Source organism: Triturus cristatus, unplaced genomic scaffold (assembly GCF_964204655.1).
Source record: "Triturus cristatus unplaced genomic scaffold, aTriCri1.1 SCAFFOLD_586, whole genome shotgun sequence".
In the NCBI taxonomy this organism is placed as follows: domain Eukaryota; kingdom Metazoa; phylum Chordata; class Amphibia; order Caudata; family Salamandridae; genus Triturus; species Triturus cristatus.
In genome coordinates, this window is record NW_028188262.1 from 47922 (window position 1) to 64214 (window position 16293).

Sequence of the window (16293 nt, forward strand, 5' to 3'; positions counted from 1 at the left end):
TGCAAGGCCTTGGGCCTAATTCCAGCCTCCTGGCACCAATTTACTGATACTTGTGACATTTGCAGGTGTTAGGCTTCAAGGGGATAAAGTTGCACCTTCTACCCAAGGGTATGGAGCTCCGCGCAGGGTGAGATATCAGGGTTCAACCCTGGCTGGAGGTGTGAAAATAAAACACTTCACATACTCAGCAAAGTGTATTTAACTCCTTTACAGTATCAGAATAAGGCCTGCAAGGCCTTGGGTGTGTTTCCAGCATCCAGGAACCAGTTTTACTGATGCTTGTGACATTTGCAGGTGTTAGGCTTCAAGGGGATGAAGTCGCACCTTCTACCCAGGGTTATGGAGCTCCGCGCAGGGTGAGAATTCAGGGTTCACCCCTGGCTGTTGGTGTGAAAACAAAACACTTTACATACTCAGTAAAGTGTATTTAACTCCTTCACAGTATCAGAACAAGGCCTGCAAGGCCTTGGGCCTACTTCCAGCCTCCTAGCACCAATTTACTGATACTTGTGACATTTGCAGGTGTTAGGCTTCAAGGGGATGAAGTTGCACCTTCTACCCAAGGTTATGGAGCTCCGCGCAGGGTGAGAATTCAGGGTTCACCCCTGGCTGTTGGTGTGAAAACAAAACACTTTACATACTCAGTAAAGTGTATTTAACTCCTTCACAGTATCAGAACAAGGCCTGCAAGGCCTTGGGCCTAATTCCAGCCTCCTGGCACCAACTTACTGATACTTGTGACATTTGCAGGTGTTAGGCTTCAAGGGGATAAAGTTGCACCTTCTACCCAAGGGTATGGAGCTCCGCGCAGGGTGAGATATCAGGGTTCACCCCTGGCTGGAGGTGTGAAAATAAAACACTTCACATACTCAGGAAAGTGTATTTAACTCCTTTACAGTATCAGAATAAGGCCTGCAAGGCCTTGGGTGTGTTTCCAGCATCCAGGCACCAGTTTTACTGATGCTTGTGACATTTGCAGGTGTTAGGCTTCAAGGGGATGAAGTCGCACCTGCTACCCAGGGTTATGGAGCTCTGCGCAGGGTGAGAATTCAGGGTTCACCCCTGGCTGTTTGTGTGTAAACAAAACACTTCACATACTCAGTAAAGAGTATCTATCTCCTTCACAGTAACTGAACAAGGCCTGCAAGGCCTTGGGCCTAATTCCAGCCTCCAGACACCAGTTTTAATGATCCTTGTGACATTTGCAGGTGTTAGGCTTCAAGGGGAGGAAGTCGCACCTTCTACCCAGGGTCATGGAGCTCCGAGCAGGGTTAGATTTCAGGGTTCACCCCTGGCTCAAGGTGTGAAAACAAAACACTTCACATTCTCAGTAAAGTGTATTTAACTCCTTTACAGTATCAGAATAAGGCCTGCAAGGCCTTGGGTGTGTTTCCAGCATCCAGGAACCAGTTTTACTGATGCTTGTGACATTTGCAGGTGTTAGGCTTCAAGGGGATGAAGTCGCACCTTCTACCCAGGGTTATGGAGCTCCGCGCAGGGTGAGAATTCAGGGTTCACCCCTGGCTGTTGGTGTGAAAACAAAACACTTTACATACTCAGTAAAGTGTATTTAACTCCTTCACAGTATCAGAACAAGGCCTGCAAGGCCTTGGGCCTACTTCCAGCCTCCTAGCACCAATTTACTGATACTTGTGACATTTGCAGGTGTTAGGCTTCAAGGGGATGAAGTTGCACCTTCTACCCAAGGTTATGGAGCTCCGCGCAGGGTGAGAATTCAGGGTTCACCCCTGGCTGTTGGTGTGAAAACAAAACACTTTACATACTCAGTAAAGTGTATTTAACTCCTTCACAGTATCAGAACAAGGCCTGCAAGGCCTTGGGCCTAATTCCAGCCTCCTGGCACCAATTTACTGATACTTGTGACATTTGCAGGTGTTAGGCTTCAAGGGGATAAAGTTGCACCTTCTACCCAAGGGTATGGAGCTCCGCGCAGGGTGAGATATCAGGGTTCACCCCTGGCTGGAGGTGTGAAAATAAAACACTTCACATACTCAGGAAAGTGTATTTAACTCCTTTACAGTATCAGAATAAGGCCTGCAAGGCCTTGGGTGTGTTTCCAGCATCCAGGCACCAGTTTTACTGATGCTTGTGACATTTGCAGATGTTAGGCTTCAAGGGGATGAAGTCGCACCTTCTACCCAGGGTTATGGAGCTCTGCGCAGGGTGAGAATTCAGGGTTCACCCCTGGCTGTTTGTGTGTAAACAAAACACTTCACATACTCAGTAAAGAGTATCTATCTCCTTCACAGTAACTGAACAAGGCCTGCAAGGCCTTGGGCCTAATTCCAGCCTCCAGACACCAGTTTTAATGATCCTTGTGACATTTGCAGGTGTTAGGCTTCAAGGGGAGGAAGTCGCACCTTCTACCCAGGGTCATGGAGCTCCGCGCAGGGTTAGATTTCAGGGTTCACCCCTGGCTCAAGGTGTGAAAACAAAACACTTCACATTCTCAGTAAAGTGTATTTAACTCCTTTACAGTATCAGAATAGGACCTGCAATGCCTTGGGTGTGTTTCCAGCCTCCAGACACCAGTTTTACTGATACTGGTGACATTTGCAGGTGTTAGGCTTCAAGGGGATGAAGTCGCAACTTCTACCCAGCGTTATGGAGCTCCGCGCAGGGTGAGAATTCAGGGTTCACCCCTGGCTGTTGGTGTGAAAACAAAACACTTTACATACTCAGTAAAGTGTATTTAACTCCTTCACAGTATCATAACAAGGCCTGCAAGGCCTTGGGCCTAGTTCCAGCCTCCTAGCACCAATTTACTGATACTTGTGACATTTGCAGGTGTTAGGCTTCAAGGGGATAAAGTTGCACCTTCTACCCAAGGGTATGGAGCTCCGCGCAGGGTGAGATATCAGGGTTCACCCCTGGCTGGAGGTGTGAAAATAAAACACTTCACATACTCAGGAAAGTGTATTTAACTCCTTTACAGTATCAGAATAAGGCCTGCAAGGCCTTGGGCCTACTTCCAGCCTCCTGGCACCAGTTTTACTGATACTTGTGACATTTGCAGGTGTTAGGCTTCAAGGGGATAAAGTTGCACCTTCTACCCAAGGGTATGGAGCTCCGCGCAGGGTTAGATTTCAGGGTTCACCCCTGGCTCAAGGTGTGAAAACAAAACACTTCACATACTCAGGAAAGTGTATTTAACTCCTTTACAGTATCAGGATAAGGCCTGCAAGGCCTTGGGTGTGTTTCCAGCATCCAGGCACCAGTTTAACTGATGCTTGTGACATTTGCAGGTGTCAGGCTTCAAGGGGATGAAGTCGCACCTTCTACCCAGGGTTAAGGAGCTTTGCGCAGGGTAAGATTTCAGGGTTCACCGCTGGCTGGAGGTGTGAAAATAAAACACTTCACATACTCAGGAAAGCGTATTTAGCTCCTTTACAGTATCAGAATAAGGCCTACAAGGCCTTGGGTGTGTTTCCAGCCTCCAGGCACCAGTTTTACTGATACTTGAGACATTTGTAGGTGTTAGGCTTCAAGGGGATGAAGTCGCACCTTCTACCCAGGGTTATGGAGCTCCGCGCAGGGTAAGATTTCAGGCTTCACCCCTGGCTGGAGGTGTGAAAATAAAACACTTCAAATACTCAGGAAAGTGTATTTAGCTCCTTTACAGTATCAGAATAAGGCCTGCAAGGCCTTGGGCCTACTTCCAGCCTCCTGGCACCAGTTTTACTGATACTTGTGACATTTGCAGGTGTTAGGCTTCAAGAGGATGAAGTCGCACCTTCTACCCAGGGTCATGGAGCTTCGCGCAGGGTAAGATTTCAGGGTTCACCCCTGGCTGGAGGTGTGAAAATAAAACACTTCACATACTCAGGAAAGTGTATTTAACTGCTTTACAGTATCACAATAAGGCCTGCAAGGCCTTGGGTGTGTTTCCAGCCTCCAGGCACCAGTTTTACTGATACTTGTGACATTTGCAGGTGTTAGGCTTCAAGGGGATGAAGTCGCACCTTCTACCCAGGGTTATGGAGCTCCGCGCAGGGTAAGATTTCAGGGTTCACCCCAGGCTTGAGGTGTGAAAATAAAACACTTCACATACTCAGGAAAGTGTATTTAGCTGCTTTACAGTATCAGAACAAGGCCTACAAGGCCTTGGGCCTACTTTCAGCCTCCTGGCACCAGTTTTACTGATACTTGTGACATTTGCAGGTGTTAGGCTTCAAGGGGATGAAGTCGCACCTTCTACCCAGTGTCATGGAGCTCCGCGCAGGGTGAGATTTCTGGCTTCACCCCAGGCTTGAGGTGTGAAAATAAAACACTTCACATACTCAGGAAAGTGTATTTAACTGCTTTACAGTATCATAATAAGGCCTGCAAGGCCTTGGGTGTGTTTCCAGCCTCCAGACACCAGTTTTACTGATACTGGTGACATTTGCAGGTGTTAGGCTTCAAGGGGATGAAGTTGCACCTTCTACCCAAGGTTATGGAGCTCCGCGCAGGGTGAGAATTCAGGGTTCACCCCTGGCTGTTGGTGTGAAAACAAAACACTTTACATACTCAGTAAAGTGTATTTAACTCCTTCACAGTATCAGAACAAGGCCTGCAAGGCCTTGGGCCTAATTCCAGCCTCCTGGCACCAATTTACTGATACTTGTGACATTTGCAGGTGTTAGGCTTCAAGGGGATAAAGTTGCACCTTCTACCCAAGGGTATGGAGCTCCGCGCAGGGTGAGATATCAGGGTTCACCCCTGGCTGGAGGTGTGAAAATAAAACACTTCACATACTCAGGAAAGTGTATTTAACTCCTTTACAGTATCAGAATAAGGCCTGCAAGGCCTTGGGTGTGTTTCCAGCATCCAGGCACCAGTTTTACTGATGCTTGTGACATTTGCAGGTGTTAGGCTTCAAGGGGAAGAAGTCGCACCTTCTACCCATGGTCACGGAGCTCCGCGCAGGGTTAGATTTCAGGGTTCACCCCTGGCTCAAGGTGTGAAAATAAAACACTTCACATACTCAGGAAAGTGTATTTCACTCCTTTACAGTATCAGAATAGGGCCTGCAATGCCTTGGGTGTGTTTCCAGCCTCCAGACACCAGTTTTACTGATACTGGTGACATTTGCAGGTGTTAGGCTTCAAGGGGAAGAAGTCGCACCTTCTACCCAGGGTCATGGAGCTCCGCGCAGGGTTAGATTTCAGGGTTCACCCCTGGCTCAAGGTGTGAAAACAAAACACTTCACATACTCAGGAAAGTGTATTTAACTCCTTTACAGTATCAAGATAAGGCCTGCAAGGCCCTGGGTGTGTTTCCAGCATCCAGGCACCAGTTTTACTGATGCTTGTGACGTTTGCAGGTGTTAGGCTTCAAGGGGATGAAGTCGCACCTTCTACCCAGGGTTATGGATCTCCGCGCAGGGTGAGAATTCAGGGTTCACCCCTGGCTGGTGGTGTGAAAACAAAACACTTCACATCCTCAGTAAAGTGTATTTAACTCCTTTACAGTATCAGAATAGGACCTGCAATGCCTTGGGTGTGTTTCCAGCCTCCAGACTCCAGTTTTACTGATACTGGTGACATTTGCAGGTGTTAGGCTTCAAGGGGATGAAGTCGCAACTTCTACCCAGGGTTATGGAGCTCCGCGCAGGGTGAGAATTCAGGGTTCACCCCTGGCTGTTGGTGTGAAAATAAAACACCTCACATTCTCAGGAAAGTGTATTTAGCTCCTTTACAGTATCAGAATATGGCCTGCAAGGCCTTGGGCCTACTTCCAGCCTCCTGGCACCAGTTGTACTGATACTTGTGACATTTGTAGGTGTTAGGCTTCAAGGGGATGAAGTCGCACCTTCTACCCAGGGTCATGGAGCTCCGCGCAGGGTGAGATTTCAGGGTTCACCCCTGGATGGAGGTGTGACTATGTGGAGTGTTTTGTTTTCACACCTCCAGCCAGGCATGAACCCTGAAATCTCACCCTGCGCGGAGCTCCTCAACCCTGTGTAGAAGGTGCAACTTCATCCCCTTGAAGCTGTACACCTCCAAATGTCACACATATTACTAAAACAGGTACCTGGAAGCTAGGGATGGGCCGGAGATCCTGAAGGCTAAGATCTGATACTGGGACTGGTGTTCATGTACGTTCTGGACTATGTGAAGTGTTCTGTTTTCTTCCCCTACCTCCGTCCAAATTAGCAGCAGGCCTCGATCAGGCTACAGGGCGCAGAATATCATTTCTGGTCTCAGGTCTCCCTCGTGATATACCATTGGATTCAGGAGTGGTCCCCACTCCAGCGATAGGGCTCAGTAGAACAGTTGTAGTCACATGCCTCACTCTGTACTGTACTATTCAGTTCCGCAGTGGGCCTCCCCCCGGTCATAGGCTCAGCGTCTGACATACAGTAACTCACTCTGTCTACAGATGTCACCTCAGACGTACACCTAGCTCCAGCTTTAAAAATCAGCTCAGTAGAGTGCCTCCATGCCGGTACTGGGGTCACCATTTCAGGTGCATTCCCACCCTCTGCTCTCACTTGGGGTGTTTTTAAACATGTAGGCCTAACTCGGCCGCCTTCCTTCGTTGTGTCACTGTATTTATTTTATTTAGTCTGCGCCCGCCTCCTCTGGCTCGGCGCTCGGCAGTGAATGCCCTCTGCCTGCATGTGAAGCTGCCAGCACACGGCCGCCTGGTGATGCATGCGAGGCCGGAGCCAGGGCCGTGCCCCGCTGCTTGTAAAAGGCCTCCGGTTGCGCCCCCCCCAGCCGTGGGTGCCACAGCCGAGGGTGCAGGCGCCGGGCTGGGGGCTCCCTGGCATTGTTTCCACCCCGCGCTCGGCCGGCGGAGCCCTGTGTTACTTCGGCCCGTTCCAGAACGCGCTCCCCGCGGCCCCCGCAGCCCCACTGTGACGCCGCAGGGCCCGCTCCCTGCAGGAGCCCCCTCCCTCCCGCGGGCCGCCGCTCCCGGCCGCAGGAGGCGAGAGTGGACCGGGGAAAAGGGGCCGGGAGCCCGGGATTTCAGGCATGGAGGCGTCCGCCGTCGGGGGAGCGCCGAGTCTCCCCGCGGATCACAAGCCAGGGACGAGGGGTGGATCCGAAACGGGGGCAGGCCCGGGAGAGGGCCGAAGCTGGGCTCCTGGTCATACATGTGTGGAAGCGCGTGTTTAACTGATTGTGCTTTAAAACGTGGATAATCGGAAGGTAGGAAACACAAAAGTCAGCTCGGAGCAGAGAGCCGAGTGTGCCTCGCAGAGCCCTGTCTGCTCGCGACCAATCAGAGGCTGGCTCCTCCCTGTATATATTCACGGGGCTCGGGCCGAGAGGGACATTTCTGTTCTGTGACAGCGCCCGCGCCGAGACTTGCATTGCAATGGCCGAAACCGCTCCAGCCGCCGCGGCGCCTCCCGCTGAGGTCGCCCCCAAGAAGAAGCAGCAGAAGAAGACAGCGGGGGCCTCCAAGGCCAAGAAGCCTTCCGGCCCCAGCGTGGCCGATCTGATCTTGAAGGTGGTGACCGCCTCTGCCGAGAGGAAGGGAGTCTCCCTGTCGGCCATGAAGAAGGGGCTGATCGCCGAGGGCTACGATGTGGACAAGAACAAGAGCCGGGTCAAGGCCTCCGTCAAGAGCCTGGTCAGCAAAGGCGCCCTGGCCCAGCTGAAGGGCACCGGGGCCTCCGGATCCTTCAAGGTGAACAAGAAGCAGCTGGAGGGCAAGAAGGCGGCCAAGAAGGCGGCCGCCAAGACCAAGAAACCAGCGGCCAAGAAAGCTGCCCCTGCTGCCAAGAAGCCCAAAAAGGCTCCCGCGGGGGTCAAGAAGAGCCCGAAGAAGGTCAAGAAGCCAGCGGCAGCAAAGAGCCCCAAGAAGCCCAAGGCTGCCCCCGCCAAGAAGGCTGCCAAGAGCCCAGCGAAAGCCAAGGCGGCGAAGCCCAAAGTGGCCAAGAAAAGCCCTGCCAAGGTAGTCAAACCCAAGGCAGCCAAGCCCAAAGCAGCCAAGCCCAAGAAGGCAGCGCCCAAGAAGAAGTAAGGGCTTGCACCGAGACACTGCAAACACAACGGCTCTTTTAAGAGCCATCCACCCGGTCTAGAAGAGAGCTTGTTCACCCCCACCCTTTCACCCCGCGTGCACACTTCTCAATAATAATAAACGGCACAGTAAATCCCTAGCGCACCTTTACACACGCGAGTGCCGTGTGTGATCTTGGTCATATGAACGGCTCTTTTGGTGCTGCGTGGATTGGAATCTTTATAACAAAGAAAGAAGGGGGTCTGGGAGTTATTAGACCTCAGTTTATAATAAATGTGAGATAACGTGTGCCTTGGTGCTTTCACTGTATCCGGGCAGACTCGAAGTGGTGTCTGCATAAAGCAGACGATTGTGAACGTGAAATCGAGCGCAGTCAACGGCGGCGTGTTCCAGGGTGACCAAGGGCGGTACACTTAAAACATCCTGGTCTCCTCGCCCAGTTGATCGGGGGCGAGTGGTTCGTGTGACTACAAATGAGTGGATGGACACGGAGACAAAGGTTGACCGAAGCGCGGGCTTCGGCTCCAACGTACATCGTCCAATCGGAGGGTGTCTTTTTCTCCACAGCTCATTGGAGAGGCAGGCTACAGCCTCCGGTTGAGTAGCCAATCGTTGCACACCGCGGGCTGTTTTCAAACCTGGGGCGGTCGCTTCAGCCAACCAGAGCAGCCCTCCGTCTTCGAGTGCATAAATAGGGCTCTTGCCTGCTCGAACTCCATTCTTCCTCGCTCGTCGTTGAGAGAGACCGCTCCCGCCATGGCCCGCACCAAGCAGACAGCCCGCAAGTCCACCGGCGGCAAAGCGCCTCGCAAGCAGCTGGCCACCAAGGCTGCCCGCAAGAGCGCCCCTGCCACCGGTGGAGTCAAGAAGCCTCACCGCTACCGACCCGGCACTGTGGCTCTCCGCGAGATCCGCCGCTACCAGAAGTCCACCGAGCTCCTCATCCGCAAGCTGCCCTTCCAGCGCTTGGTGAGGGAGATCGCCCAGGACTTCAAGACCGACCTGCGCTTCCAGAGCTCCGCCGTCATGGCCCTGCAAGAGGCCAGCGAGGCCTACCTGGTCGGGCTCTTCGAGGACACCAACCTGTGCGCCATCCACGCCAAGAGGGTGACCATCATGCCCAAGGACATCCAGCTGGCCCGTCGCATCCGAGGCGAGAGGGCCTAAGGAGACACCGACCCGAACAACCACCACAACGGCTCTTTTAAGGGCCACCACCCTGTCACCTACGAGCTTCTCTTATCTGCCATGTTCTACAGGTGTGGGTGGGTGGGCTGGCTGAGAGTACCCCGAGTACTGGGTAACTTATACCGGCACTGGGAAACTTATACCGGCACTGGGAAACTTATACCGGCACTGGGAAATCCGAGCACTCGGTGTGCACAGCCACCTCTTCAATTAATAAAGCGCTTTGTTTGGGTAGAGGGTCGTGCTGGGATCCGCTGGTCACAAGCCAGCGCTGTGGGGCATCTGTACATCGGGTTTATGTGTCCCGATTTCGGGAGCCTTTGCCCTGGGGCGGATGTTAGCCGTTGCCCCTGGTCTTAAAGTACAAACACAACGTGACACCCGCACACACTAAAACTGGTCGCAGGAAACAATAAGCCCGGGGGCAGCCGTGCGAGTTCCGCGTGGGCTTTATTTAACGTCATCGTTACATTACAGTGCTTGTGTGACACTTGGTCCCAAAGAGGGCTCATTCATATAAACATGCTTATTAAAACGGGTTGCCTGCTCCATCGTCCCTCGGTCTGCAGCAAGCCCCGTGAGAGCGGGTCTTGTGCGCTCAACATTACCGTTTAAAACACTTCTTTCTCCGGTCATAAATGAAGCACATTAGCTCTTAGGGGAGGACGTGAGTGGCCCTTAAAAGAGCCGTTGTGTTAGTTGGGGATGCGCCTCGAAGCCTTACTTGGCGCTGGTGTACTTGGTGACGGCCTTGGTGCCCTCGGACACGGCGTGCTTGGCCAGCTCTCCGGGCAGCAGCAGACGCACTGCGGTCTGGATCTCCCGGGAGGTGATGGTGCGCCGCGAGTTGTAGTGGGCCAGGCGGGAAGCCTCCCCGGCGATGCGCTCGAAGATGTCGTTCACGAAGGAGTTCATGATGCCCATGGCCTTGGAGGAGATGCCGGTGTCCGGGTGCACCTGCTTCATCACTTTGTAAATGTAGATAGCATAGCTTTCCTTCCTGCTCCTCTTGCGCTTCTTCCCGTCCTTCTTGGGCGGCTTGGAGAGCGCTTTCTTGGAGCCCTTCTTGGGAGCCGGCGCGGACTTGGCTGGTTCAGGCATGGTCGACAATCTGCACCGCTTCCTGTGGAGCCGAGAGAAATAAGGCAGGCGAGCCCGGCACTTGTATTTATAGGCTGGCCGTGTAAAGTAGCTGCTTCTCTGCTCTCCCGTCTCATTGGCAGGCTCAGGCAGGGCCCCCACTTCCCTTTGTAATGCGGTACTGGAACTTTGATTGGTGAAAAGGAAGCCCTCCTCCCTCCAATGAGAAGAACTATCAGAGCCTAGCTGTCAACCAATCAGAAGCGCCCGAAGTCTTTATATCGCCGGAGTCCCGCAGAACAGCAGTACTATTCTTTCTGTTGTGTGAGTGAGCCCCTGCATCGATCGCCATGTCTGGACGCGGAAAGCAAGGAGGAAAGGCCCGCGCTAAGGCCAAGACACGCTCTTCCAGAGCCGGGCTCCAGTTCCCCGTGGGCCGTGTGCACAGGCTGCTCCGCAAGGGAAGCTACGCCGAGAGGGTGGGCGCCGGTGCCCCAGTCTATCTGGCTGCAGTCCTGGAGTACCTGACCGCTGAGATCCTGGAGCTGGCCGGCAACGCGGCCCGGGACAACAAAAAGACCCGCATCATCCCCAGACACCTCCAGCTGGCCATCCGCAACGACGAGGAGCTGAACAAGCTGCTGGGCCGAGTCACCATCGCCCAGGGAGGAGTCCTGCCCAACATCCAGGCCGTGCTGCTGCCCAAGAAAACCGAGAGCCACAAGGCAGGGGGCAAAGCAAGCAAGTAAAGGCCCGCAGACCACCGTGGAAACGCACCCTAAACACAAAGGCTCTTTTCAGGGCCAACCACAGACTCCATCAAAGAGCGTATCCGTGGCCAAGGTGTTACTCTGGCGGCTTCATAGTTGCGGCAGCGCCCGCACCGTCGCTACATAGGAGGGCATGCACAAGCCCTCGGACGTACACGTAGATCTTGGCCCCCGTCCCAAAACCTAGCTTGAGGCCCACAATAATAATGTTTTTGTAAAAAAAAAAAAAATGTACATTTTAATAGGGGCAGTTTACAGACTTGCCACAACCGGGCGTGACATGTGGACAGTGTTACGGGGTGGCGGGCGGCCGCACACAGCTGGGTGCTGCCGGCGAGGCCGTTAACCTGTTTGCTCCATTAACACTTTTCAGAGCCTTCTGTTCATGGTGGGAGCGGGCACCGAGCGCCAGGGTTAGGCGGGCCGCGGTGACGAGTGGGGGCCCGGGAAGGGAGGCGCGTGTGTGTGTGCTTGACTGTGATCTATGCCCCGGCGGCAGCTGCAGAGCCCACGACAAAGAGGCGGCTGGGAGCGCGCTCTTTTTCAAACGGCAACGGCCGCTCCAGCCCCCGCTCCCTGCAGAGGGCGGTCCGGGGCGGGCTCCCTCGCCATCCTTTGAGTCACGTGGGCCGCTTGCAGCGCCCTAGCTGGTCCGGCACAGCTCCTCCATATAAGCAGCCGCCGCTGGCCGCGGCCCTCATTTCTGCTCAGTCACAGCACCGACAGGAGACCATGTCTGGACGCGGTAAAGGAGGGAAGGGGCTCGGCAAAGGCGGCGCCAAGAGGCACCGCAAGGTGCTCCGGGACAACATCCAGGGCATCACCAAGCCAGCCATTCGCCGCCTGGCTCGCCGTGGCGGGGTCAAGCGCATCTCCGGCCTCATCTACGAGGAGACCCGCGGGGTGTTGAAGGTTTTCCTGGAGAACGTGATCCGGGACGCCGTCACCTACACCGAGCACGCCAAGAGGAAGACCGTCACCGCCATGGATGTGGTCTACGCCCTGAAGCGTCAGGGTCGCACCCTCTACGGATTCGGCGGGTAAACACTCGGCTTGCCCACGGAAAAAACAAAACAAAACCCAAAGGCTCTTTTAAGAGCCGACCACGATGTCATGGGAGAGCTGTGTCTATGCGCTAGGGCTGCTTTCTAGGCCCACAGCGGGTCGAGTGAGGGGTGCATCAGGGGAAATTCTCCGCAGCCACCCTGCCATGCAAGGCACTGTCCCGGGGCCAGGGTGCCTTCCTGGAGCCCCGGCATGGGGGTCCAGGGGCGCGTTCATCCCAGTCCAGCCCATGGGGCCGCTATCCTGAAGCCCTGTACTGGGCACCTAAGGCGGGTATAGCCCGGCCCAGGGGCCCGCCATCCTGGAGCCCTGAACTGGGGACCTAAGGCGGGTATAGGCCGGCCCAGGGGCCCGCCATCCTAGAGCCCTGTACTGGGGACCCAAGGCGAGTTTGGCCTGGCCCAGGGCCGGTCATTTCTCCCTCGACTATTAAGCCCCCACGTAGTGGGGGCTTACAGAACACGGACGAGGGACAAAGGTTAGAGTTAGCCGCGCCGGGAGCGCGGCCGGCCATCTGGTCGCCGAGTTGCGCGACCAGATGGCCCTCGGAGCTGAGCGACCAGATGGCCGGGCGGCGGATGGGCGGCGCTAACTCTAACTTTTGTCTCCCGCTCGGGCGCTGTAAGCCCCCACTCCGTGGGGGCTTAATAGTCAGTAAAATAGAGTTCCCATGCAGGGCCATGGGGTGTGGGATCCTCATTTTTTTTGTGATCGATCGTGACCGATTTCGGGACCCTCTGGGCCTCTAAGCACCTGTTTTAGTACTTTTTTTTTATTTATTTATTTATTCTTTTGTTGGCATTTTGGTTCAAGGGGACCATGGCACTACTTCTACCCAGGGCAATGGAGCTCCGCTTCGGGTAACATTTCAGGTTTTCCCCCTTAGCTGGAGATGGGCCCCAATAAAAAAAAAAAATCGCAATAATAATATAATACATATATTTTTATTTTTTTATTTTTTTTTCGCCCAAAAATGAAATAATGTCCTTCACAGTATCTGGTCCATTTTATTAGCCTCCAGTCACCCCTTTAACAATGTTTAATACAAAAATAAAAAAAAAGTACTAACATTTTAGGTCCAAGGGGACGAAGTCACTTTTTCTACACAGGGCTATGGAGCTTCGATTGGGGTAATATTTCAGGATTTAACCCTCGGCTGGAGGTGGGAAAAAAAACTTCACTCAAAAGGTACACAAAGCCCTTTACATTATCAGATCCAAGACTTCAGTGTCTCGGGCCCATTTCTAGCCTCCAGGCGCTTGATTTATTCTTTTTATGACATTTTGAAAATTACAGGTTTAAGGGGACACAGTATCTCCTTCTACCCAGGGCTATGGAGCTCCGCGCAGGGTGAGATTTCAGGGTTCACCCCTGGCTGCAGGTGTGAAGATAAAACACTTCACATAATCAGGAAAGTGTATTTAGCTGCTTTACAGTATCAGAACAAGGCCTGCAAGGTCTTGGGTTTGTTTCCAGCCTCCAGGCACCAGTTGTACTGATCCTTGTGACACTTGGAGGTGTTATGCTTCAAGGGGATGAAGTCGCACCTTCTACCCAGGGTCATGGAGCTCCGCACAGGGTGAGATTTCAGGCTTCAACCCTGGCTGGAGGTGTGAAAATAAAACACTTCACATACTCAGGAAAGTGTATTTAACTCCTTTACAGTATCAGAATAAGGCCTGCAAGGCCTTGGGTGTGTTTCCAGCATCCAGGCACCAGTTTTACTGATGCTTGTGACATTTGCAGGTGTTAGGCTTCAAGGGGATGAAGTCGCACCTTCTACCCAGGGTCATGGAGCTCCGCGCAGGGTGAGATTTCAGGGTTCACCCCAGGCTTGAGGTGTGAAAAATATACACTTCACATACTCAGGAAAGTGTATTTAGCTGCTTTACAATATCAGAATAAGGCCTGCAAGGCCTTGGGCCTACTTCCAGCCTCCTGGCACCAGTTTTACTGATACTTGTGACATTTGTAGGTGTTAGGCTTCAAGGGGATGAAGTCGCACCTTCTACCCAGGGTTATGGAGCTCCGCGCAGGGTGAGATTTCAGGGTTCACCCCTGGATGGAAGTGTGAAAATAAAACACTTCACTTACTCAGGAAAGTGTATTTAACTCATTTACAGTATCAGAACAAGGCCTGCAAGGCCTTGGGTTTGTTTCCAGCCTCCAGGCACCAGTTGTACTGATACTTGTGACACTTGGAGGTGTTATGCTTCAAGGGGATAAAGTTGCACCTTCTACCCAAGGGTATGGAGCTCCGCGCAGGGTGAGATATCAGGGTTCACCCCTGGCTGGAGGTGTGAAAATAAAACACTTCACATACTCAGGAAAGTGTATTTAACTCCTTTACAGTATCAGAATAAGGCCTGCAAGGCCTTGGGTGTGTTTCCAGCATCCAGGCACCAGTTTTACTGATGCTTGTGACATTTGCAGGTGTTAGGCTTCAAGGGGATGAAGTCGCACCTTCTACCCAGGGTCATGGAGCTCCGCGCAGGGTGAGATTTCAGGGTTCACCCCAGGCTTGAGGTGTGAAAAATATACACTTCACATACTCAGGAAAGTGTATTTAGCTGCTTTACAATATCAGAATAAGGCCTGCAAGGCCTTGGGCCTACTTCCAGCCTCCTGGCACCAGTTTTACTGATACTTGTGACATTTGTAGGTGTTAGGCTTCAAGGGGATGAAGTCGCACCTTCTACCCAGGGTTATGGAGCTCCGCGCAGGGTGAGATTTCAGGGTTCACCCCTGGATGGAAGTGTGAAAATAAAACACTTCACATACTCAGGAAAGTGTATTTAGCTGCTTTACAGTATCAGAATAAGGCCTGCAAGGCCTTGGGCCTACTTCCAGCCTCCTGGCACCAGATTTACTGATACTTGTGACATTTGCAGGTGTTAGGCTTCAAGGGGATGAAGCCGCACCTTCTACCCAGGGTTATGGAGCTCCGCGCAGGGTGAGATTTCAGGCTTCACCCCTGGCTGGAGGTGTGAAAATAAAACACTTCACATACTCAGGAAAGCGTATTTAGCTGCTTTACAGTATCAGAATAAGGCCTGCAAGGCCTTGGGCCTACTTCCAGCCTCCTGGCACCAGTTTTACTGATACTTGTGACATTTGTAGTTGTTAGGCTTCAAGGGGATGAAGTCGCACCTTCTACCCAGGGTCATGGAGCTCCGCGCTGGGTGAGATTTCAGGCTTCACCCCTGGCTGGAGGTGTGAAAATAAAATACTTCACATACTCAGGAAAGTGTATTTAGCTCCTTTACAGTATCAGAATAAGGCCTGCAAGGCCTTGGGCCTACTTCCAGCCTCCTGGCACCAGTTTTACTGATACTTGTGACATTTGCAGGTGTTAGGCTTCAAGGGGATGAAGTCGCACCTTCTACCCAGGGTCATGGAGCTTCGCGCAGGGTGAGATTTCAGGGTTCACCCCTGGATGGAAGTGTGAAAATAAAACACTTCACTTACTCAGGAAAGTGTATTTAACTCATTTACAGTATCAGAACAAGGCCTGCAAGGCCTTGGGTTTGTTTCCAGCCTCCAGGCACCAGTTGTACTGATACTTGTGACACTTGGAGGTGTTATGCTTCAAGGGGATGAAGTCGCACCTTCTACCCAGGGTCATGGAGCTTCGCGCAGGGTAAGATTTCAGGGTTCACCCCTGGCTGGAGGTGTGAAAATAAAACACTTCACATACTCAGGAAAGTGTATTTAACTGCTTTACAGTATCACAATAAGGCCTGCAAGGCCTTGGGTGTGTTTCCAGCCTCCAGGCACCAGTTTTACTGATACTTGTGACATTTGCAGGTGTTAGGCTTCAAGGGGATGAAGACGCACCTTCTACCCAGGGTTATGGAGCTCCGCGCAGGGTGAGATTTCAGGGTTCACCCCTGGATGGAAGTGTGAAAATAAAACACTTCACTTACTCAGGAAAGTGTATTTAACTCCTTTACAGTATCAGAACAAGGCCTGCAAGGCCTTGGGTTTGTTTCCAGCCTCCAGGCACCAGTTGTACTGATACTTGTGACACTTGGAGGTGTTATGCTTCAAGGGGATGAAGTCGCACCTTCTACCCAGGGTCATGGAGCTCCGCGCAGGGTAAGATTTCAGGGTTCACCCCTGGCTGGAGGTGTGAAAACAAATCACTTCACATACTCAGTAAAGTGTATTTCACTCCTTTACAGTATCAGAATAGGGCCTGCAATGCCTT

The 16293-nt window shown here is 52.6% G+C and overlaps 5 protein-coding genes across 5 annotated transcripts; 4 read left to right on the forward strand and 1 right to left on the reverse strand.

Annotated features, from left to right (window-relative positions):
- The first annotated feature begins 7020 nt into the window (after positions 1 to 7020).
- Positions 7021 to 7980, forward strand: LOC146769226 (histone H1.3-like). The gene has a single exon (XM_085640521.1). The coding sequence runs from the start codon at positions 7330 to 7332 to the stop codon at positions 7978 to 7980; it is 651 nt and encodes a 216-aa protein (XP_085496647.1). The 5' UTR covers positions 7021 to 7329.
- A 756-nt stretch (positions 7981 to 8736) lies between these two features.
- LOC146769227 (histone H3) lies at positions 8737 to 9195 on the forward strand. The gene has a single exon (XM_085640522.1). It carries the CDS (start codon positions 8737 to 8739, stop codon positions 9145 to 9147), a length of 411 nt encoding a protein of 136 aa, XP_085496648.1. The 3' UTR covers positions 9148 to 9195.
- A 693-nt stretch (positions 9196 to 9888) lies between these two features.
- Positions 9889 to 10577, reverse strand: LOC146769228 (histone H2B 1.2-like). Its single transcript, XM_085640524.1, has one exon. The coding sequence runs from the start codon at positions 10267 to 10269 to the stop codon at positions 9889 to 9891; it is 381 nt and encodes a 126-aa protein (XP_085496650.1). The 5' UTR covers positions 10270 to 10577.
- A 21-nt stretch (positions 10578 to 10598) lies between these two features.
- Positions 10599 to 10997, forward strand: LOC146769229 (histone H2A type 2-C-like). Its single transcript, XM_085640523.1, has one exon. It carries the CDS (start codon positions 10599 to 10601, stop codon positions 10995 to 10997), a length of 399 nt encoding a protein of 132 aa, XP_085496649.1.
- A 591-nt stretch (positions 10998 to 11588) lies between these two features.
- On the forward strand, positions 11589 to 12121 carry LOC146769230 (histone H4). The gene has a single exon (XM_085640525.1). It carries the CDS (start codon positions 11751 to 11753, stop codon positions 12060 to 12062), a length of 312 nt encoding a protein of 103 aa, XP_085496651.1. The 5' UTR covers positions 11589 to 11750; the 3' UTR covers positions 12063 to 12121.
- Positions 12122 to 16293: the final 4172 nt, after the last annotated feature.